This window comes from Pantherophis guttatus, chromosome 2 (assembly GCF_059756535.1).
Source record: "Pantherophis guttatus breed Tessera chromosome 2, ASM5975653v1, whole genome shotgun sequence".
Taxonomy (NCBI): Eukaryota; Metazoa; Chordata; class Lepidosauria; order Squamata; family Colubridae; genus Pantherophis; species Pantherophis guttatus.
Genome location: NC_142064.1, coordinates 130,012,870 through 130,037,759, shown reverse-complemented (window position 1 = coordinate 130,037,759; position 24,890 = coordinate 130,012,870). Strand labels below are relative to the sequence as shown.

The 24,890-nt window shown below is 45.6% G+C and overlaps 1 protein-coding gene across 1 annotated transcript in view; it reads right to left on the bottom strand.

The window, feature by feature from the left end:
- The window catches only part of LOC117666487 (nuclear receptor subfamily 1 group D member 1-like), a 51,832-nt gene extending 31,647 nt beyond the window's left edge, over positions 1–20,185 (bottom strand). Inside the window, exon 1 of the mRNA XM_034419164.3 lies at positions 19,431–20,185. Within this exon, the coding sequence (XP_034275055.2) occupies positions 19,431–19,446 (16 nt within the window). The 5' untranslated portion in view covers positions 19,447–20,185. The remainder of the gene's footprint in view (positions 1–19,430) is intronic.
- Between the last annotated feature and the right edge of the window lie 4,705 nt (positions 20,186–24,890).

The window sequence follows — 24,890 nt, the reverse complement described above, 5'->3', positions numbered from 1 at the left end:
ACCAACCAACTGGAACTAAGTCAGCCAAGAAAAATTGGTATTTGGCTGGCGCTGAGTCTTTCCCTTGCTCATCCCATTCCCTCTGTCTCTAATCTAATATAGAAAGATGTGACAATTAGGGAGGAGGTGACAATGTTCTCCTTGTAAGATGGGACCAAGACTATATACAAATGGTGCATGAGCCAAGAAGTGTGTCAGAAGACATCAACTCATTCAGATGTTTAATATGTCTATATCCTCCATCAGTGGAACAGGGATGGATGGCATAAAAGAGAGCAGCAGCTCAGCTTTTTTGGCTTTAAATAGGTTAAACAAATCAGAGAACATCCATGAGCTTGTCAGAACTATAGCCGCACTCCTAGAGTGCCTAGGAAATAAATGTGATATTAGAGAAGGGACGTTGGTCTTACCGTGATACGTTCCTTCTCGTAGTGTAAAATGGGAGGTGCCAGTCTGGGTATTCCTTGCTCTAGCTCTATGTCCTGAGCTGAAAAGTTCTGAAGATCCGCCTCCCTGGTGACGTCTCTTCAGTTTTGCCAGCGAAGCCAACGCGAATGGTACGCCGTACATGTAAACGGTACGCAGTCTGAAAGATAGAAACAACATGCTCCACCAGGGGAGCCGGACCAGACAGCCACAGACAGGGTGGGGCTGGCACCTCCCATTTTACACTACGAGAAGGAACGTATCACGGTAAGACCAACGTCCCTTCTCCATAGTGTAGAAATGGGAGGTGCCAGTCTGGGAGATACCAAAGACTAGCCAGCCCTAAGGGAGGGAGCTGTCCTGGGCCGACGACCCCGGATCTTCATGAACCCGCTGTAGGACTCTTCTCCCAAAGGCAGCGTCCGCCGAAGCGAAGGAGTCAAGTCTATAGTGACGGATGAAGGGAGTGGGGGAAGCCCACGTGGCCGCCCTACAAATGTCTTCCACTGACGCCTGAGTGGACCAGGCCGCCGTCGTGGCAGCACTGCGGGTGGAGTGAGCTGTTATCCCCTGAGGCACCGGAAGAGCCTGAAGCTCATATGCAGAAGAGATGCACGTCCTAAGCCAGCGTCCCACCGTGGAAGAGGTCACCCTGTGGCCAAGAGTTGACGGCTGGAAAGAGACAAAGAGTGCCTCCGTCTTTCGGAAAGAAGAGGTTCGAAAAATGTAAATACGGAGGGCCCTCCTCACATCCAAAGTGTGCCAGGTCTGCTCCAAGGCATGCCTAGGCCGAGGGCAGAAGTCTGGCAGGACCAACTCCTGTGCTCGGTGGAACAAGGAGTTGACCTTAGGAAGAAAGGCAGGGTCCAGCCGCAGAACCACCCTGTTGTGGTGAAAAATGCACAGGTCTTTCCGCACCGATAAAGCCGCCAACTCAGAGATCCGTCGGGCCGACGTGACGGCCACAAGGAAAGCAACCTTACACGATAGGAGACGGAGACTAGTCTCCCTCAAAGGTTCGAAGGGTGCCTCCGTTAAAGCCTGAAGAACCTTTGTGAGGTCCCAAGTAGGATAGCGGTGAAGAGGCGGTGGATTTAAATTAGCCGCCCCACGCAGAAAAATCTTCACCCTCGGATGGTTTGCGAGGGAGCCCCACTTCCCAAAAGTCAAGACAGTGCCTAGCGCAGCCACCTGTCGCCGTAGAGTGTTAGTGGAAAGTCCCATGTCCAACCCGTCCTGTAGGAACTCCAGCACCTCCACCACCGATGCAGAAGACGGGCTCAACTGTCTGGAGGCACACCACCCAGCAAACCTGTTCCACGTAGCCTCATAAATTCGGGTAGTTGAGGGCCGCCTGGCCGCCTGCATAGTTCTGATGACCCTGGTCGGAAAGTTCTCCCGCCTCAAGAGGCCCCGCTCAACCTCCAAGCGGCTAACTGCAGTCTCTGTGGGTCCGGATGCTGAACTGGGCCCTGGCTGAGCGAGACTCTGACCGGGGGAATCCGCCAGGGTTTGGCGACCGACAGGTCGACCAGGTCGGCGAACCAAGGCCGTCTGGGCCAATGAGGAGCCACTAACACGAGTTCCGCCCCCTCCCGCATCAACTTCCGAATGATGGCAGGGATAAGGGGAAGGGGAGGGAAAGTGTATAGGAGGCCTTTGGGCCACGGGGTCCGCAGAGCGTCCACCCCCGCTGCCCCCGGGACAGGAAACCGGGAGAAGAAAAGGGGAAGTTGTGTGTTCGCTGGAGAGGCGAAGAGGTCCACTACCGGGCGACTGAACCGGTCGACTATCTCCGCAAACAAGTTGGGATGGAGCCGCCACTCCGAGGGGTCCACCAGGGCACGGCTCAGCCAGTCGGCCTCTATGTTGTCCGTCCCTGCGATGTAGTCCGCTGTCAGGGACAAAAGGTGAGTCTCTGCCCAAAGACAAAGGGTCTCTGCCTCTCGCATCAGAGGCCCGGAGCGAGTCCCCCCTTGCCTGTTGATATGGGCTTTCGTCGTCGTATTGTCTGTGAGAAGAAGCACATGCTGCCCCCTCACCTGCGGAAGAAAGGTCTGAAGAGACAGACGGGCCGCCCGGAGCTCCAACCAATTGATCTGATGGGACAGTTCTTGGTGGGACCAGCGGCCCTGGGCCACCTGAGACCCGCAATGGCCCCCCCAGCCCATCAGACTGGCATCCGACGTTACTATCACCCTGTGGGGTTCCCTGAAGAAGCACCCCTTCTGGATGGCCCCTGACGTCCACCAGGTCAGGGATCGAAGGACCCGTGGGGGAACCTGAACCCTCATCATGGATGAACTCGTTCCTGCCCTCTGAAAGGGGAGCAAGAACCACTGTAGTGGTCTCGCATGGAACCTGGCCCAGGGAACTATGTTCATACAAGAAATCATTTTCCCCAACAATTGGGATAACTGGGCTACATGAACTGTCTGGGATCCCTGAATGGACTGAATCAGCGCCCTGATACTGTCCTGTCTGTCCGGAGACAAGAAGACCTGCCCCGCTATCGAGTCTATCAGGGCCCCCAGGTGAACTAACCTTGTAGAAGGTATGAGATGACACTTCGCCAGATTCACCGAGAACCCGTGGTCCCTCAATACCTGTATTGTCGTGGCCAAGTCCTGTTCCGCTCGCCGCTGGGAGGACCCTTGTATGAGCAGATCGTCGAGGTAACACTGAATTCTGATGGGAAGAGACCTGAGATACGCCGCCAAGGCGGAGAGAATCTTGGTAAACGTCCGGGGGGCGGAGGCCAGCCCGAACGGCAGGGCAAGATATTGAAAGTGACGGCCTGAATAGCAAAACCTCAGGTATTGACGATGCTCCGGCCGAATTGGGATGTGGAGGTAGGCTTCGGTCAAATCTATGGAGGCTAGGAAGTCTCCCTCCCTGATTCCGGCTAAGATGGAATGCAGGGAGTGCATTTTGAACCTCCTGTAAACGATAAACTCGTTGAGGCCTTTCAAATTTAGAATTGCCCTCCACCCTCCCGAGGCCTTTGGGATGACAAATAGGATGGAATAGAACCCGCGCCCCCACTGCCCCCGTGGAACCGGCTGGATGGCCCGGATATCCAGCAAGTGCTGGATAGCCGATTCCATGAGTTCCCGCCTGAGCGGGTCTCCAGAAACGGGGCAGCGGAGGAAACGCCTCGGAGGGGGTGAAAGGAATTCGAGGGAGAGCCCTGCTCTTACTGTCTCCCTCACCCAATTGTCTGTAGTGAGGTCGTCCCAGCGGTCTGCAAACAGGCCGAGCCTGCCCCCAAGAGGATCCAATGACGGATAGTCACTTAGATCTCCTGGCCCCTCTGCCACCGGAGCCCCTAAAGGACTTGTTGGACGACTGTTGGCGACCCCGGGGAAAGGCTGATCTATCTGCCTGGTAATAAGGTCTGGAGGAGTGAAAGGGCCGTTGCTGACGGGGAAAGCTTGGCCCGGCTCCCCCCTGGCGGAAGGAGGGCCGCCTATAGTAAGGGGATGAACGGAAATCCGTTCGCCTGCTCTGGGATGGGAGTACCTTCCTTTTATCCCTTGTCTCTATAAGTAGGGGATCTAAAGCTTGTCCAAAAAGAAACCCCCCTTCAAAGGGAGCGGAAGCCAACTTCCACTTGTTCTTCCCGTCCATACGCCAATGACGTAGCCAAAGCATACGTCTAGCGGTGACAGACGAAGCCATGGCCCTGGCAGAGAACCTGGCAGCCGCCAAGGTAGCGTCTGCCGTGTATTCCGCTGCAGCCAAAATCTTAGAAAGGTCCTGGTGGGCCCGAACATCATCTGGTGCCAGATGGCCTTGTAGCTGGCGAAGCCATCTGACCGATGCTCTGGTGAGAAAGGATGCTGCCGAAGAAGCTCTTACAGCCCAGGCGTCCGCCTGGTGCGCACGACGAAGTGCCGTCTCCTCTCGCCTATCTTCTGCCTTTAAGGCGTCCTCTGCATCAGGTGGTAAAACAGAAGAAGAGGTGAGAGCCGCCACCGGAGCATCCACCTTTGGAACCTCCAGCAAGTTAAGCATGTCCGTATCCACCGTAAACAACTGATTGTCCAGCCCTGACGCCCTGGAGGGTAGAGCTGGGGTCGCCCACTGTCTACGGATCATGTCCAAAAACATTCCCGGAATGGGAATAGTATCTGCCTCCACTGCCTGCTCTGTGAAAAGATAATCATCCTGCTCTCCAGTATCTGAGGTACCAGAGAGAGCTGGATCAGGACCTAGTCGAGCAGTGGCCCTGGCCTTTGTCAAAAGTGGTTTCAAAAGAGCAGGATTAAATAAGCCCTTGAAAGCGGGCCTGGGTGGTTGGATCTGATCCCCATCCGAAATCTCTCCCTCCTCCAGATAGTCTTCTGCATAGTCAACTAATTCAGAAGGGGAAGGGGAGGCCTGCCCAAAGAAATCCTCAGAAGGGGCAATAAAGCCCTGGGACTCCACCTCCGGTCTAAGGGCATACATTTGAGCAAACATCTGTGACTGAAGCTGCATCCCTTCTGCAATGCCCTGCCTAATTGCCTGCTCCACCCAGGACTTCATGGAATTCTGAACATCCAGCTCCCCCCCTTCATCCTGGCGAAGGCCAGCTGCCGTGGGGGTAAAGGTGGCTTCAGGGCGTTTGTTGATCCCAGAAGGCCCTGGACACTGCTGGGGCTCAGCCTGCAACTCTGGAGACCAAGCCCTAGATGGCCCAGCCAGGGTGGGAGAATGGACAGTCTGAGGAACAGAAACTTCCACAGTCTGAACAGATGGCTGAAGCGTAGTCACAGTGGCTTGTGTGTCAGCAGCCATATTAATGGCAGCAGCCTTTGCAAATTCTCTGTCCAAGGCACGTTGTCTAACTTGAGCTGTCTTTTCCTCAGCCTTGGAACGCCCGGGGCGAGCTCTAGCCTTGGCCTTAATTTTATTAGCTGCAGCAATGCTGGCAGTTCGTGGCCTAGAAGCCCTGCCCCTGTCAGGTAGAGGAGACCAGGAGCCCTCAGCGGAGAAGGATGGTTGTCTGTCAGCATCCCCCATGATAAAAAGTCAGTTGGCAATCACAGGGAAACCAAATCCAAAGGCTCTGCAATATATATAAATAAAGAAAGAAAGAAAGAGAGAGAAAAAAAATAAAGAAGAAATAAAATAAATTATTTAAATAAACAATCAAAATTATACAGGCCTTGAACGCAATACAAAATGTCTCCCGGTCTCAAAATGGCCGCTGGTCAACTGCCACATTTTAAACCAAGGCCCTCTCTGAAGATTAGAAGCAGTATCTGGTCAGGCCGGCAAACAAACCCACAGATAAAATTTCCTCTGGTCAGAAATCCACGCTGCCCTCTGCTTCTCTAAATAATTTCACCAGCGCTGCGCCCAAAGGCAGCCAGGGGATCAATGCCGCCTGAGCCAAATTCGCGCCCAAAATGCGTGGGGACGAAGGCCGCCACGACTTATAAGCCGCCATTATAATCCAGGATGTAGCGTGGCCCTGGCGCCAGGCACACACTCCTCAGTCACCGTTTCCATTCGAATCCACCAGCCAACGCCAGGCTGGTGGGGCTGCAGCAAGCCCAAGGCCCCCAAAAAGGCAAAAAAATGCCGCTCCGCTGCCCAGCTGATGAGCGGTGATAAAAGGGACGCCGCGGCAATCCAAAATGGCGCCCGCGGCTCCCGCGGCAGTTTGAGAAGCCCAGGAAGCTTCTGCAGAGAATCTGGAGGGACCGGGGCGAAAGCCAGCCGGCTAGCCCTTCACCGCCATCCACAGGATAGGAAAGGGTGGGGGGAGAACGAAGGCCGCCCCCCCCCCCAGCTCAATCCAGGGACTGGAGAGCTTCCCTCTGACCAGTACCTGGGAATCCAGAAGAAAGCAGAGTATAAATCAGCAGCAACTCTCAATACCAAAAAAAAAATAAATAAAGAAAGAAAGAAAGAAAGAAAATCCAAGAAATTCCAGGGAAAAAAGGTACCTTTTTTTCTGGCTCAAAGCTCAGGAGCTAAAACTTGCAACCATGAGCTGTGCTGAGCTGAAAAAAACTGAAGAGACGTCACCAGGGAGGCGGATCTTCAGAACTTTTCAGCTCAGGACATAGAGCTAGAGCAAGGAATACCCAGACTGGCACCTCCCATTTCTACACTATGGAGAAACTTGTTTTCCTAACAGGGCCAGATATCCCTTCAGTAACATAGTTTAAATGAATCTAGGTTTCCAAAGATCCAGTGTTTGCAGTATTGTTTATGTATTTTACTCTAAAGGCCAGATTACAGCTCCAAACAAGAGCTATCCTTGTATCCAACCTTATTCTACAAACTGCTGAGAAGTTGGAATACTTTAGAAAGAAAAGTTTGTGGAAATTTATTCCATACTATGTTTGAACCTCTAGCCTAGTTTGTACTGGCAGCCCTGACTAGTCATGGATCTCCAGAATTGCAAGTATAAGGCCTACCTACAGAAGTCCCTACGGTCTTATGGCATGTGTAATATGTACAAACTGCTGCTACTATAGGACATCGTGGGAAAATCCATTCTCTAGTTTAGGCATATTTGAGCTTCTTTGAAATCTGAAGGCAGCAGAATCCAGTTTGCTCCTAGTGCGAGTAGAGAGGTCGTTCAGGTTCACTGGTAAAAATCAACTAGGGAAAATGATGTAGGCAACAGTTTTCTGCAAGTATCTTTGAATCATTTTTTATTTGTTTTATTACATCATAGATTGCAAATAATCAAGTTGACTTTTGGTGGTTGGTTTTCAAAGAAGTTCAAGGTAAGAACTGGGACCAAATAGACTGTGGCCAAGAACTCATACTTGGGCAAGATTCCCAGCAGATTCTAATAAAAAAAACTTGATAGATTATTCTAGTTCAGGAAGTAGGTTTTGTTGAGCTACAAACCCCAAACACTCTTATTAGTCAACTTTGCTCTTAGAGAAAGATAGAAAGAATTGAGCAGTAATATCTGGAAAAGTATACAGCTTGCTCTCAACTTATGACCACAATTGAGCCTGAAATTTCCGCTGCTAAGCAAGGGAGTTGTTAAGCGAGTTTTGCCCCACTTTGCGATCTTTTGGCCGCAGTCGTTAAGCAAATCACTGCAATTGTTAAGTGAATCGTGAGGTTGTTAAGTGAATCTAGCTTCCCCCATTGACTTTGCTTGTTGGAAGCCAGCTGGGAAAGTTACAAATGTGATCATGGGACCCCAGAACAGTGCATAAATATACGCCAGTTGCCAAGTGCACGAATTTTGATCATGTGACCATGGGGATGCTACAACAGTTATAAAAAATAGCCATAAATCTTTTTTTCCCCCATTTCTGTAGTAACTTCAACCAATAGTTGTAAGTTGGGAACAACCTGTACATTCCCCCCCTCCATTGCTGTTCTAAATGAAACAGTCTTGTACCTGTAAATTAAATGTAGCCTTGCATTTCTAGTTGCTCCACCGACCTCGCTGCTTCTAAATTAAGTTCTGAGGATATCGCCTTTTCATACAACACAGCACTGTACATCTGTCAAGTGCTGTTTACACATGAGTCCAAACCAGAAAGAACAAAAAAGAGGAATGGGCTTATTCTCTCCTTTCTTCCCTTCCCTTCAGCTAACACTCCAGCAAAGCTTTTTCTGATGCTCAAATGCTACCAAGGCCCAAAACATTTCCTGCAAAGGTAAGCCACAAGCTGCTTTGCTGAATCAAAGAAACTCCACACAGGTGTCAGGCCTCTGCCCAATTGGGGCTGGATTGCCATATCTTGCTTGCTGCAATGCATTATAGCTTTGATCTCAGTCTCTCTGGCACCTGTGTAAGTTTTGTTGACGCCTGTAGTCAGCAAAGTAGGTCAAAGTCACCCACAATGGGAGAAAGGGCAGGATGAGATGGCAGGGATCTAAGCTGGGGAAGAAAAGAGTACTTTTGATATGCAAAACCAGCTCTCTGTAAGAGTCCAGTGGGAATAAGAAACTTACGCAACCTTACACACTGTTGTTTACTTGAGAGATGTGAGCATCAGGCTCACTTGACAAGGCTCTACAACAAAGCGTATTGTCTAATAAACAAAAAGCAACTCTTTTCCGATTTATAAAACTTATTTGCTCTTCTGTGCTTGTTTGTCCAGAATTGGTGCTAACTCACTATAGGTGTACAGGCAGTCCTTGATTTACGACCATAATTGAGCCCAAAATTTCTGTGGCTCAGAAATTTGTTAAGTGAGTTTTGCCCCATTTTACAACTTTTCTTGCCACAGTTGTTAAATGAATCACTGCACTTAACTAAATTAGTAACATGGTTGCTAAGTGAATCTGGCTTCCCCATTGACTTTGCTTATCAAAAGGTGATCACATCACCTCGGGACAGTGCAACCATCATAAATATGATGAGATTTGACTGAGAACAAGGCTATAATCTGAATTTTGATCAGGTGACCATGGGGATGCTGTAACAGTTGCAAGTGTGAAAAATGGTCAAAAGTCATCACCTTTTTCGGTGATGTTGTAACTTTGAATGGTCACTAAACTGTTGTAAGTCAAGGACTACCTGTACAACTAATCACAAGCCTGGCTTGGATTCATATCTATATCTAAGGCAGAGCTTCCTTTCTTTCCCCTGAAGTTTCTCTCCCTCCCTTTTCAGGCTGTCATCATGCCTCAACTTTGTGCAGGTGGAGTTTGTCAATTTAGTTACAAATCTGAACTCTGCATGTTCCCCAAGTGATGCTATTGAACATGGGGTTGCCATTCTTGTATAAGCATTGACCCCCATTTTATATTTGGGGAAAATGTCAGGTCTACCTTTTTTTTAAAAAAAAAAATCTGCTGATATGCCCATAGTGCCTTAAAATCCTTCTCATTTGAATCCAGTGGAGCTGTCAGAGCAGGATTCTGGGCTAGAAGACCGGAAACCAACAGAATGGCCCAAAGGATCTTCAAATCCAGTTGTGTTGACTTTTTGCCTATAAAAATGGCACAAATGTACATTGCCATCTAAAGAGACAGCTGGGTGATCAATACCACAGCACAGAAGTGCAAAGCAAACTGTTGTAACATTAACATCACTTAACAAGTGCCAGCAAAATATACATAAAACAAATAAAGAAGTGAGCTCCAACTTTTTTCTGTAGAGAACAATTATGAAATACGGCAATCTCTTAGTTTTGAGGTTGCCTTATTGTTTTATGTATATTTTTGCTGGCACTTTTTAACCTTCTCCTTTTGTCCCCTTTCCTTTCTTCCATTTCTGTTAGTTTGTATTTTATTGTTTTGTTGATTTTTAACAAAGCTCTGTGAAAAAAAACCCTTAATAGTACCAACTAATTCCTGATCCATAAATGGCATGTCTGTTGGCATGATTTATTTCATTTCATCACTCAACTTCTTATCTTTTGTGTCTCCCCCCCCCCCCAATCAAGAAAATGGGCTATGGACTAATCAACGTAATTTAGTTATGTAATCAGTGCTGAGGTTTTCAAATTATTAGATAAATCCCATAAAGGATTAGCTTTCTCAGAGCATAAGAAAGTCTATATTCTTTTATACAAACTAATTCTGTGGGTCTGTGTTCTTCCTCTAAAGCAGAAAAGGTTCCTCCTCCTGATACTCTTATCTATCACAATAGCAGCATTGGGTGAACATGCAGACCCCCGTCTCATTCCCTTTTCAACTCCTCTAGTGATATCCCTGTTCTGATTCCCACTCCCCAAGATCCTAAGGGCCGGGACTAGCCTTGAAAAGCAAGAGAGTTGCATGAGTTACATCTGCTCTTCTCTTTCATTGGCGTGAGAGCCATGGTGGTACAGTGGTTAGAATGCTGTATTGTAGGCTAATTCACTGCTCACTGCCAGGAGTTCGATTCTGTCCGGCTCAAGGTTGACTCAGCCTTCCATCTTGGGTAAAATGAAGATTTGGATTGTTGGGGACAATATGCTGACTCTGTAAACTGCTTAAGAAAGGGCTGTATAGCACTCTGAAGCAATATATAAGTCTAAGTGCTATTGCTACACTTCTGCTGTCTGCTAAGTATTTGGTTTAGCAGAGCCCAAGAGGTCACCGTAAATTAGGCACTGGCCTTGCTTAAGGGAAGGCAAAAAGAAAAGGAGGAATTCTTCTTGGGAATGATCATTTTGTATAGATTATAGAAAATGTACAAATCCCTAACTGACTGCCCTTATTTTCCAACAATCCCTTTGGGGAACAATCCGTTTATATCCTTCTAACAATATGAAGCTGGAGCTGCAGCCAATACTTTCCCTGGGAATAATTCTCTCCCTCTCTCTCTCTCTCTCTCTCTCTCTCTCTCTCTGTGTGTCTGTGTGTGTGTGTGTGTGTGTCTTTAGCAATAGCACTTAGACTTATATACCGCTTCATAGTGCTTTTGCAGCCCTCTCTAAGCGGTTTACAGAGTCGGTATATTGCCCGCAACAATCTGGGTCCTCATTTTATTGACCTCGGAAGGATGGAAGGCTAAGTCAACCTTGAGCCTGGTGAAATTTGAACTGCCGAACTGCAGCTAGCAGTCAGCTGAAGTAGCCTGCAGGGCTGCACTCTAACCACTGCCCCACCTCGGCTCTTTGCATCTCGTGTAACAGGGATTGAAATGGTTTACAGGTATCAAGATTCTCTCTTCTACATAACCATGAAATATGCTGGGACTCCGTCTACTACTCCCTACCAACTGCAGTATCAGCTTCAGCAGTAAAATTAATTGCTGAGGAAAAATTATCAATGCTCTTGACTGCCCAAATTCTGTAATTTACACAGAAGTCTAACAGTACATGCAAACCGAAGAGGGGGGAAGAAGCATTTGGTATTTGTGGACGTATGTACTGTGATGTGATTTGTAGAACCACGAACCGAACGCACAGTGCATTTACTTCATTGTACTGAGACTATAGAGCTCTGAGAGAACGTGTTATTTTGAGCATGCAGAGGGGTCAAGGATCTGCAGGGAAAGGACAAAGCACTAGTTAATTTTCTCAAGAGGAAAGCTGTCCATGAAAACCACTGATTGTTAGAAATTGAATGGATTCTGAAAAAACAGGAGGAGATTCCTGGTTTGTATACCCAAAATAAAACAGCCTATGGAAGAAAACGTTGAACAATATCAAAAGCAGAAAACAATGTTTTGAACACACCTAGGCTCCACGGACAGTTTCTACTGAAAACACAGAGAACTCTTTGAAATGAATGGGGATATATGTATTGGCACAATAGGATATTCTGTGCCAACGTTTTGGTGCAAAAGATATTGGGGCCAGAAAGCTAGAAATATTTCTTTGGCACCTGGAAACAGCAACACCAGCATATGAATAATATACCGTAGTTTATATAACATTATGGTTCTAATTGATTACTCTTTTAAACAAAACTTCCTTGTTAAAAGGAAAAGTCTCTTAAGGCTATAGATAACAGTCTGAGAGTAACGGTGAGTGGAAAGAATACTTTAATGAAACACAGGTTTCCTTTAACAGTTGCAATGGCTTCTGTCTAGCAAAAGGCTGCATTTCACCATTCTATGGCTGAAAATATGTGCAGCTACTATATTCTCCAGACTTGTAGCCTGGAACCAAAAACATATTTTGAAGCATAACTCAGATACCATCTCTCTCCAAATATTTACAGCCCAAACTCCATCCACTGAGATCAAATACCCATGAAAGGATTAACATTATTTTAAATATATATTTACAGAATATACCTTATTCAGGTAGTCCTCGGCTTACAACCATTCGTTTAGCACCGAAAAAAGTAACCATTTTTCACATTTACAATCATGCAGCATTCCCATAGTCACGTGATCAAAATTCAGATGCTGGGCAATTAGTTCAAATTTATAAAGGTTGCAGTGTCCGGGGTGTGTGTGTGTGTGTGTGTGTGTGTGTGTGTGTCATGTGATCACCTTTTGCAACCTTCTGACAAGCAAAGTCAATGGGGAAACCAGATTCACTTAACAATTGTGTTGCTAACTTAACAACTGCAGTGATTCACTTAAAAATTGTGGCAAGAAAGGTGGTAAAATGGGGCAAAATTGACTTAACATCTGTCTCACTTAGCAACAGAAATTTTGAACTCAATTGTGGTCGTAAGTCGAGGATTACCTGTATAAGGCACTGTTCTGTATCTTAAATATCTGCGATTACAACAGTGTAGAGCCAGCATAAAAAACAGGAAAAATGCTTTTAATTCCGGAATTTACAGAATGTTATAAACCCAGGATAAGCAAATGCCAACCCAAAGGAACAATCTGGTCCTAGATCCAGCCATTATTATGTGTTCAGCCCAAAAACACACCTAGGGGAATTTAAGAGGGAGGCAAGAATTCTAGAATACACAGGCTTATTCATTTCCATATTCTACTCCCGTTGTGTCTCCTTCCAAGGAAAGGAGAATCAAGCTTTGAAAAGTTCATCTTCAGCGAGAACCAAAGGGAAGAGAAAGATTTGATTCTTTGCCTTTGAAATCCAATTTAAATCTGTTTGCAAACCGGTCTATTTGACAACCACTGCCATCGCAGTGTTTCTGTGTCTCTCGCTTCTGAGTCTGTTGTACCTCTTGAAGCGGGAATTAATTTTGAGGGCTTCTTCATAGGACAGGCCATTTTCCAGCAGTACTAATATACAGGTTGCTACACTAAGCACAGCATCCTTTGACACTTTGGCCAGCTTTGAAAGCCCACAGCGTCTATCCACTCCTGTGGGAGAAAAGGTGGCAACCACAATTCCTTTTACAATCGTTGTAAGTTTTCCTTTTTCACTCGATGTGTCAGGCAGTTCTCTAGGTTTGCCATGTACGTGCAGAAAAAGCAGGGGCAAACAAAACATCATTTACCCAATGTTCCCAAAGACAACCCAGAGCATAGTCCTAAGATTCCTGCAAGTTAGATGGGGGTGCTGAATTAAGCAAGAGTCAAAGCAGCAAAAGATGACACTTGAAGCCAAACTACCTGCTAAGTCCCACCTGAAAGCCGCTTCTAGAGCACTGGAAACAGCCCACCTTTTCTACTTTTAGTCCTCGCCAGCACCTTTTTCTTATTTATTATTTATATCCCATCTTTATTATTTTAACATAAACAACTCAAGGCAGTGCATATATCTAATCCTCCTTCCTTCTCCTATTTTCCCAACAACAACCACCATGATAGATGAGTTGGACTGAGAGAGAGTGACAGGCCCAAGGTTACCCAGCTGGCTTTCATGGCTCTGGTAAGACTAGAACTCACGATCTCCCAGTTTCTAGCCCAATACCTTAACCACTAGAGCAAACTGGCTCTCTTCTGAAGCTCAGCCCCATAGCTAGTAAGGGTGAAGCCCAAAACTGGGGCAAGGAGCATGGAAGGCCATATGTTTCTCCAACAAGAAAACAAAGCAGAGGAGAAACCTGCTAGAATCCACATTCCACCAGATGGGGAAGCACACGAGTGAGTGAAAAGAATTCCTTCCCAAAGCTGCAGACAACCAAAGTTTTTTGTTCCCCAAAAATATCAACAGCTGCTTTGGAGCCAGCGCTATGCTTGACAACAAAGATGGGGAAAACCCTTGTACAGAAGACATACAGTTTTGTCCTTCGGGCACTGTGTGATTATTCCTGTATTACTTGAACAAGTACAGGTAATCCTTGATTTACCACCACAATGACCCCAAAAATTTCCATTGCTAAGCAAGACAGTTAAGTGAATTATGTCCCACTTTACGATTTTTTTTTTTTTTTTTGGCCATAGCGAATCACTGTAGTTGTTAAGTGAATTTGGCTTCCCCTGTCACCTTTGCTTGTTGGAAGCCAGCTGGGAAGGTTACAAATGGGGATCACATGACCCCAGGCCAGTGCAACTGTCATAAATACATGCCAGTGGTCAAGCACCAGAATTTGGATCATGTGACCATGAGGATGCTGCAACGATCATAAATTTGAAAAAGAATCATAAGTCACCTTTTTCAGCATTGTTGTAGCTTCAAATGGCCATTAAGTGAATGGTTGTAAGTTGAGGACTACCTGTAAAGTGTACAGGCCATGACATGCTTCTATTCATGCAGAAATCAACAGGCAATGCGCATTTTCCAAACATGAAAATGCTTGTTTTGCTTGCTATTTCCTACCCCTAGTGTAGATTTTTAGAGAATGTCACTGTCAAAAATATAGATGGATGCCTTATCCTAGTCTTACGTCTATCAAGACACAAACTTGCAACGTTACCCAATCCAAAATTTGTACCTAGTTCTCAATTCTGTTCAATTCTTGACCTATCATATCAAACACTGCTATCTTTGACATGCTTGGCATGTTTAACCACACGTTAACCTCACATTACCATATCATACTTGAATTATAAAATATCCACCTAGTGACTGCATTATTTAGAAGGCCAGCAGACAGTTGAGTAGTTTGAATTCAGTGTGCTCTCCCAACACAGCCATCATAAATGCCACAGGAACTAGTATGTATAAAAGAATTTCAACTGCCTAAGCTGCCTGAGAAGGTTGGACTCATCAAAGGATCACCTGCTCCCAGCTGGAATCTCCTTTGCAGATTCTTTTCTGGCAACAGAGTGGCTTTCTAGATCCTGTGGACTGCTCCCTCCATCCCATTAGCCAGGATGACTAAGGTTTTCAATTCCAACACAAGGTATCTGACTAAGGAATACTGCCACAGAGGTCGGGATCCTTTATACAGAATTAGTTACCATATCCCAAATCTTTGCTTATCTGGGCCAAAGATGTCTATTCTGAGAAACATCCTCCTAAATAACCTACAGAAAACTGCAGCCCTTCCCCAAGGTATGAAAAACATATGAAGAACGGTTGCAGGAACTAGGTATGGCTGGTCGAGTGAAAAGAAGGACTAAGGGTGACATGATACAGTATTCCAGTATCTGAGGGGCTGCCAGAAAGAAGAGGGAGTCAACCTATTTTCCAAAGCAGCAGAAGTTAAGATAAGGAACAAAGGATGGAAGGAGAGAAGCAACCTGGAATTAAGGAGAAACTTCCTAAGAGTGAGAACAATTAACCAGTAGAACAACTTGCCTTCAGAAGTTGTGGGTGCTCCAACACTGAAGGTTTTCAAGAAGAGACTTGATAGCCACTTGTCTGTAATGGTATAGGGCAGGGGTGTCAAACTCAAGGCCTTGGGGCCAGATCCGGCCTGCAGGCTGCTTAGATGTGGCCCGCAGGGCCACCCTGGAAAAAGCAAAGGACTGGCCCACAGTGCCTTTGCCACTGAAAATGGAGCTCGGGAGGGCTGCATATGGCCCTCCCGAGCTCTGTTTTCTCTGGCAGAGGGTTGCAGGAGGCCATCGCAGCCGAAAATGGAGCTCAGGAGCCCGATTAGCTGGCAAAGTGCTTGGGCTACCACAGGACCCCCGACATTAGTAACGTCAAACTGGCCACATCCACCCCAGCCCCCCCCCCACCCAAGGTCAACCACAGCCCTGATGCAGCCCTCAATGAAATCGAGTTTGACATCCCTGGTATAGGGTCCCCTGCTTGAGCAAGGGGTTGGACTAGAAGACCTCCAAGGTTCCTTCCAGCTCTATTCTGATTGAAGGTATATGGCCTTGCACTGAATTGTGGTCATTCCCCAGGACTGCCTGGAATGGTGGTAAAATGGGAGTTCTGTTGACTGTATCAGGGAACAACTTAATCCTTCCAAGTCCTGTCTGACCATAAACATCTCCTACAACTTTCTGTTTTGGCTCAGCAGAAGGCTGTCTCATACCTAAGCCAGCCAGGGAGGAAAGGAATCTGAGGAGTAAACTCTGAACTTCCCCTGAGCTATAGATGGATGTATCTGCCTTGAATAACCTCAGTCCTTATAAATAGAATCCACCAAAGACTGTTTTGGTAAGTAAAACATTCCTGACCTGTTCTGCCAGCCTTCAAAAGATTGCTCCTGGCCCGAGGGCAGTTGTAGCTATGTTTGGCCTCCTCTTTCTCAGTGAATCACTTTGTGATTAACTGGAGGAATTCTCGGGCACGTGTAAGTGCCAGGCTTGTGTTGTCAGAGGACTGCACTCAGGATTAGTTGGTATAGAAACATATTTTCAGCCCACACCTATGCCCCAAAGATGATCTTTCAAATACAAAAGCTGTCCCACCTCAAGAAAAGGGAAGCCTGGCACCCATTCAGTTTCTAGTGATGACTGCCGCTCTTGCAAAATTCCTACTTGAGAACAGGGTCATTCCCAAAAGAATCAATATTGAATGACAGCCTTCCAACAAAAAACACACTAACAAATGTGATCTGTCTGAGATGTCACTACATTGGTACCTCGGTACTCATCGTGAATTGGTTCCGGGAGGTGCGATAAGCACTTAAAAGGATATGTGTCGAACAATTTTTTCCCATAAGGAATAATGTAATGAGTCACAAGGCAGCCGACACCAACAAGTTCTAGCTTGAGTACCAAACAAACAATGAGTACCGGGCAAAATTTTCATGTCAAAATGTGTTGCGCACCAAATTTATGAGTCTCAAAACAGTTGATTACCAAGGTATCACTGTACCTGGCAAAGGATTTGAGTCCCACGTCAATGTGAAACCAGAAATTTTCATAAATGGACCCCCTGAAATATCCAAAAGCTTAAAGAGGCTACATATAGTAGTAGGGCAGAACAAATAACTGGAAAAAATAAAATTTCTGGATCTTAGGAATAAAGGATTGTGTCACATTATTTGGCTACGTTCATACATCATGCCAAACTATGGCTTCCTTAATTGTGTCACCAAGTGGTTGGGAAGTTCACACACTTAAATCAAAACCAAACAAACCAAAGTATGGCTTAGCGCAGTGTACAAACTGGGTCACTCAGTGAAATCTCTTGCTCAATATTGTCAGCTCAGCACGCAATTACTGTTGCAGGGAACTCCAAACCTTCTGAGAACAATTTTTTTCCCAACCCTCCCTGGAGGTGGAAAAAATTGGCTGCTAAAGCTTCCGCCAGTAAAAGTGGTGCTCTACCATGAACACAGCCTCAAACAATTGTCCTTTGTAGTGGATCAACTAAGATACAAGACAGAACACTGCAGATATCAAATCTCCTCTGAGAAGCAGTCTGAGTCCTCACATCTGTCCCTACCTCATGTTTTGGGGCAGCAGCTTGACAATTCCTATTGCCAGCATCTCTCTCCATAGGGACACCTTGCATTTGAGAGAGACAAGGTTCTCCCAAACAGTACTTTAGCCAATGTATACAATCAAGGTTGGGGAGTTAGAAGATGGGGCACTAGTAAGACGCTGCATTCTAATGCTTTAAAAATTTCCCCATATGGAACTGCAAAAGCAGCTTTAAGATATATGAAGCAGCTTCAACTCCCAGAATTCCCCAGCAAAAGCATGCTGGATGGAGAATTCTGGGAAGTGAAGTCCACATATATTAAAGTTGCCAAGAAACACTGATCCAAAGGAGAGAAAATAGAATATTTTATTTTTTGGAATAACATGCCATATCTCCAGCAGCAAAAGATAAACACCACCAGCATGAAACACCACATATATTTAATCTGAATCTACCAACGTTTATACCTATAGTGTCCTGCTTCTGAAAAGTTAGCACCCAAGTCGCTTTGCAGATCAATGGAGCTATGGCTCCTTTAAAATCTTGCTTAAATAACCCTCTTGCTGCAGAAATGTAATCAAAATCTATTTTCAGTGCAGTAAGGACCAAAAGCCTGTTGTTTTTTTTAAACCAGCAGAATATCTAATTCTGCCCAGGCATTCCTTTCTCCCTTTTCTTTTTTTTCTCCGTGCTGGCTGGGGAATTCTGGGAATTGAAGTCCACCCATCTTCAAGTTGCCACGGTTGAGAAACACTGTTCTGGATGGTTTGGACTACAATTCTCATGATGTCTGCACTCATCTTATGGGGAGTTAGAATCTGCACCTGCTGCAGGGCGTCAGACCATTTAACTCTGATATATCAAAAAAAAAAAAAAAAAAAAAAAGAGGGGGGGGTTGGGCTAGCCCAGCAACCTAGTTTATCTGCAAACAGTGGCTTTCCTTGCCTCAACGCTTTCCCGGTTTTTGTTTTTGACTACTGACTGCAAACTCTTCTCCTACATTCCACAACGGTCAAATCGCACTGACTGACCCCACCTAACCTCTCCCGCATCCATACAAAAGGAGGCTGTAGGGAGCCTTTCTTTTTCCCCCCCCCACCTCTTACCCCCCCCCACCCCCATTCTTCTAGCCGAGCATAACGCAAAAACAAGAAGCCGCTTTCCAGAACCATCCATCAAACATCGCTTGGGTTTGTTTACCGAGAAGCACAAATTGCAGCGGCACCCATGTGACCCCGGTTCATTGTACACAAATTAAAGCGATTTGGAACAGCGATTCTCGGGGGCCTCCCTTCCTTCCCCTCCCCTCCCCACCCCAAAGTCCCTGTCCCTCGCCCAGTCCTAGTAGTGAAAGATCCGCAGTCTCCAAGAATTTGCATTGCACCAATAAACTCCCCTCTTTCTTTCTTTGTATTGCATACATCTCCAATCGGCTGTTTGTAGCTCCTTTTCCTCTTCCACAACCATTTCAGTAACAACAAAAAACTGTTTTTCCCACCACCACCCCGGACTCCTCTTCTCCCTTCGCTTTTGCTGTGGATTCCCAACCCAACCCCCCCACTCCCTTTTTTTTTTTTTGGAACCCGTTTCCAAAGACGTTGGCGACCCAAGAAAGGCTAACAATCTAAAGCAGAATGCCAAAGAAGGCATTTCCCCGGTGGCTGTTGTGTTTTGTTTTGTTTTGTTTTTTTAAAGGAAAATGAATTAAAACCCCAGATTTAGGCGCTCCTTCCGGTGTAGTGAGCTACAGTATAGTGGGCAAGCTAAGGAGTGGAAAACGTAAAAGAAAAGAAAAAAAGGAAAAAAAAAAAAAACCCGCCCGTGGTGGCATGAAAATACAAAACCCCATTCAACATCGTAGCGAGCTTCTTGGCTACTTCATTTCCTCTCTTCTCGACCTCCCTAGGTTCGCGCCCATCAGCCCACTTGCAATCCGGAGGGGAGGGATGGAAGCGGGGTGGGAAGGAGAATTAAAAAAATTGCAGCAGAAAACAAGAGGCTTACCGGAATTGTTATCCATGCTGGGTCTCTCTCTCTCTCTCTCTTCCGACGTCCCCCCGTTATTAGCGCAAACCTGGTTCTCGGGTTGCCCAAATATATATAAAAAAAATAAAATAAATAAAAAGAGGGGAGATAAGGAATCGCCTCGAGGAAGGCAATGAAGAGTTGCGCGTTGGGTTCGCTTGCTCGCTTTCGTAGGGAAGAAGCGCTGGGCTCTCCCAAATCGAGCAAATAATAATAATAAATAAATAACTAGAAAAGGGGCGATGGGTAGCAAGCCGGCTGTGCGCGACGAGGGAATCCTCCCCAACGTCCCCCCTCTTCTCCTGCCTCTGTGTGTGTGTGTGTGTGTGTGTGTGTGTGTGAGAGAGAGAGAGAGAGAGAGAGAAGAGCGCGCGCGCGTGCTTGCCGACTCCTGAGCCACCGCGCTCTGCAAAATGGTTTGTGCTTCCAGGAGGCAGCAGTCGTGTCCTCGACTGCGACTTCCACGTGCTTTTTGAAGCAAGGCTCGGCAAGAGGCTGAAGCCGAGCCTTCCCCCCTCCCCACCTCCTTCCCCAACCCAGTTCCCTGAATTCGAGGCTATGTGGGTGAGCGTTCCTGCTGGGGTTGGGTTCTCTCTCTCTCTCTCTTTTTTGCTTATTCAACTCCCCAGATGAATCGCTCGCTCTTGTTTTCCAGCCAAGGCGAAGAGCGGGGGAGTTAGGTTTCTGGCGTACCTCAGCGGCTGGCTCATGTGTAGCCTGCATGTGACAGAATCAAAGGCTTGCCCCACTGACACACATTCGGGCAGCCCAAGCGATGACATCAGCTCCGCGGCTTTGCACATGGGCAGGAGGCGGGGCGGGAGGAGGGACGCGGCGGAGCTTGGGATAGATTAAGGGAAAAGATGGGGAAGAAATTCGCACATACGTACCGGCCCGACGCTGGGCCAGGTCGGACGTTGTCGAACAGCCAAGGCTGGAGGGTTTTTTTTTTTTTTTTTTTTTTTTTTTTGGCCAGCGTAAAAAATGGAACCGGGTGAAGCAAGGCGCTCCGAGCCGAGGAGAAGAAAACGGGCAGAGGTGAGGCGCACTGCTTTGCGACTTCTGCTAAGTGTGTGTAAGGGGCGCTGCAAAAAATAAATAAATAAATAAAGCAGAAATGCGCCTTTTTTATTACAATCAAGAAACTGCCATCAGTAAACAGCCCAACCAAAGTATCCCTAATCGCTCCCACCTTCACACAGACAGGCAAGACACTAGAATATAATCTGACAGCAAACAGCACTCTTTACTAGTCCTGATGGTGTTACCTAGTTAGGGCAATGAAACGCCTGCAAGAAAACAAGCAAGCTCAGAGCAAGAGCGCTTAGATTTATATACCGCTTCGCAGTGCTTTGCAGCCTTCTCTTCAGCGGTTTACAGAGTCAGCCTCTTGCCCCCAACAATCCGAGTCCTCATTTGACCCACTTCGGAAGGATGGAAGGCTGAGTCAACCTTGAGCCTGTGAGATTCGAACTGCCAAATTGCAGGTAGCGGGCAGTCAGCAGAAGTAGCCTGCAGTACTGCATTATAACCATTATGCCACCGTGGCTCTCAAGAGTGCACCAAGGATCCCTGAGCTACAAATGTTCTCCTTTATTGTTCTTTGATTACCTCATAAAGAGCTTTTGGGTTTGCCCCCTTCCTCAGCCCCTTTGGGTGCAGGGTGGCGTAGCTTTCTACAGCAGTTTTTTGTAAACCACCCCATCTTATAAGAGTTGGCAGGCATACAAGTTTAATAAATTGTTACTTTATTGTGGTTGGTTGCACAGTCGGCCAGATGTTAAGACTCGATTTGGCATTTTTATCAACCGATCGAATCCTTCCCAAGGATCTGGGATAGGCAGATGCTTTATTAATTTGGAAGAAAGATACACATGTTGAATTTGTTATAGCACAGCTGTTTGGTGTGCCTTTCTGCATATGTTAGGAAAAGAGAGATAACATTCTTCTATAATCTGCAAGTTTTGCCCTATGGACATGATTCAGCTAAATTATGGGGGGGGGGGGAAGTTGCACTGTCTCTGCCAAGCATGATTTGTGGTTGTTTTCAAGAGAGGGGTTTAATTAGGCTAAAATTGCACATATTTACCTGAATGCATGCTTCACTGCACCTAATTAGACTCACTTTTGAGAAGATACATGAAGAATTTAATGGGAATTCCAGGTTTAAGAGAATTCCTTAGTTCTCTTAATTTCCCTGGGACTAAGGATGGATACCAACAGCTAAACTATCACAGGAACATCTATTAATGATGAACTGATGCACAAGAAAAATTAAAGTCACTCCTATGCCTGCTGATTGTAACCTGAAATGCTATTGAAAGATATCTGTATGCCCTAGCTTTGCTAACATAAGTATAGGAAATGGGAAGCTCTCATCCTAATTTCTAAATCCTAGACCACAATCCCTATAATCACTGATAAAAATCTGCCATCTTTCCTTTCAGGTTTGGGAAAAGAAAAGAGATGCCAAAAAAGGGTTTGTTTTTGTCTCTGATCCCGCTGTTCCTTTACTTCTCTCCTCCCTATCATTCAGCTGTAATACATTACAGCTGAAGGAAGGGGCCTTCAGCAAAAAATGTTTCCTGTTATAATAAAAGGCAGACTGAGGAGTGACCATTTTAAGAGCCCTTGGAGCTATTCCAAAAGAATTTGAGCATATTTAAATGCTTTAATGTTTAAATGCTCAGAATGGCAAGCAGTTATCCACATAATCACTAGGAATAGAATCTAATGTTTTCTGTTAGTGATATAAACTTGCTTTACATAAAAACAGACATACTGATCATATGTGTATGTATATGTGTGTGCACATATGTATATGTGTGTATGTATATGTGTATGTATATGTATATGTAGTCCTCAATTTATGATAGTTGGGACCAGAATTTCCATTGCTAAGGTGGTGGTTAAGAGAGTTGCACTCAATTTTTTGCTTTGGTTGTTAAGCAAATCACTGCAATTATTTAATTTAATAATTTAATTTAATATTTAAATTTATATACCACCCTTCTCCCGAAGGACTCAGGGCGGTGAACAGCCAGAAGTATACAACATCAAATACAAAATTTAAAAACAATTTAAAAATAAATTAAACATTTTGGCACTTAACATTATTAAGTGAATCATGTGGTCATTAAGCAAACCTGGCTTTCCCCATTGATTCTGCTTGTTGGAAGTCGGCTGGGAAGGTCATAAATGGCAATCACATGACCCTGGGATCAGTGGTGAAATTCAAAAATTTCCCTACTGGTTCTATGACCAGGAAAACCAACTATCACACTTTACACAAAAATAACACAAAAGCTACACAACTGACACACACAATGCAAAAGAAGCTGGACTTCACACAAAATGACCCCTGCAACAAGCAGGAACCTCACAGAGTCATAGAGAGCTCAAAAACAAACTATCACACTTTACACAAAAATACCGGTTCGGGCAATAGGTAGTAAAAAAATGCTTTAAAAAGAAAAGAAAAAAAAAAGTTCCCAGGATCGCAAGGCACAGTTGATTGTCATAGCTGATTGTTGGAACTTTTTTTAAACATTTTTTAGCATTTTTTTACTATCTATTGCCCGAATGGGTAGTAAAAAAATGCTTTAAAAAAAGTTTTTAAAAAAGTTCAGACGATCAGCTGTGCCATGTGATCGTGGGAACTTTTTTTTTACTTTTTAAATCATTTTTTTACTACCAGTCCAGGCGAACCAGTAGCATTTTCACTACCGATTTGGGCGAACCGCCCCTAACCAGTAGCATTTCACACCTTCCTGGGATGCTGCAGCCATCATAACCCCATGCCAGTTGCCAAACACCCAAATTCTGATCACATGACCATGAGAATGTAACATTCATAAGTGCGAGAACTGGTTTAAGTCACCTTTTTTCTGTGCAATTATAACTTCAAATGATTGTTAAATGAATGGTTATAAATCAAGGACCGTATAGGTTGGCAGAAGCTGGGACAAGTAACGGGAGCTCACTCCGTTACGATTCGAACCACTGAACTGCTGAACGTTTGATCGACAAGCTCAGCGTCTTAGCCACTGAGCCACCACGTCCCTAGTCTATATCCAGTACTTTATGGTAATTCAAACAGGAGATGAGAAGTGCGAATTACTGTGAGTTAGAGCATCCTGATCCAGAAATGGACACAATTGGTGCACAACAGGAACCTGGGCAAAGGCTCTCCTAGCTACAGCTGCCATTTGCTGTAAAATGTCAGATCCTTCATCCATGACCACTGCAGCATATTAAAAGATAAGGCCACCAATTCCAATGCAACACAGGGCATCTACAATAAAATCATTAGTAAAAACACAAATAAAACCAAAGACACCAGGAGAAAGATTATTCATTCTGTACACAATGCAACCCCAGGATCCATCACCCAGTTTAACCCAAGGGCTGCAGGAAGAGCCAGATGTAAGCGCTCTCTTAATCATGGTCAGAATGGGGTCAGATTAATCTCAGCAGGGATATTGTTCCAGAGAGCGAGCCTGCCACAGATAAGGCATACTTCTTAGATCTCAATAAGGGACACTGTTTAATGGATGGAACTCGGAGCATGCTCACTCTCCCAAATCAGACAGGATGAGCAGAAACTATGGAAGGTACTTTCTTAGATTTTAACAGCCCAATACCATTATGGGCTTTTTTTGAGTACCTTGAATTACTCAAATGGGGAACACTAGCCTACTAGTAATCAGTGCAACTTGTAAAGCAAATATGTCACATAGGCACAGTGGTGAAATGTAAAATTTGTTACTACCAGTTTTGTGGGCGTGGCTTGGTGGTGGTGGGGGTAAAGTGATGGTGGGCGTGGCCAACTTTTTTTTTTAACTTTTAAAAACATTTTTTTAAAAAATGTTAAAAACTTTTAAAAACATTTTTTTTTAAATGTAAAAAAATATGCTTTAAAAGCCTCTGACGATCCCAGCTGAGCCGCGTGATCATCAGAGGCTTTTTTTTTTTTTTTACTTTTAAAAGCATTTTTTCGGCCGAAGAGGTTATAGAAAAAATGCTTTTAAAATTTTTTTTAAAAAAGCCTCTGATGATCGTGCGGCTCAGCTGGGCATGGAGGGGGGCAGCGGTTTTTGCTACCGGTTCTCCGAACCACCTGCCGCTATCGCTACTGGATCGGGCAATCCGGTCTGAACCGGGAGCATTTCACCCCTGCATAGGCATCATGTGGCATGCCTGTAATCAGTGGTCCCAACCTGTATGACTTGGCGGCCCGGCAGAGGGAGGGAGAGAGGAACCAGCCCGCTGCTCAGGCAAGTCAAGCTGTGCATGCACGTGTGTGTGTGTACCAGCCTGCCACTCACAACTTGTTGAACTGCGCATATGCGTGCATGTGCTGTCCAGCCACTCGAATGGGCCACAGCCCAGAAGTGGGCCACTGCCCGGGGTTTGGGGATCCCTATCTATAATTGTCCG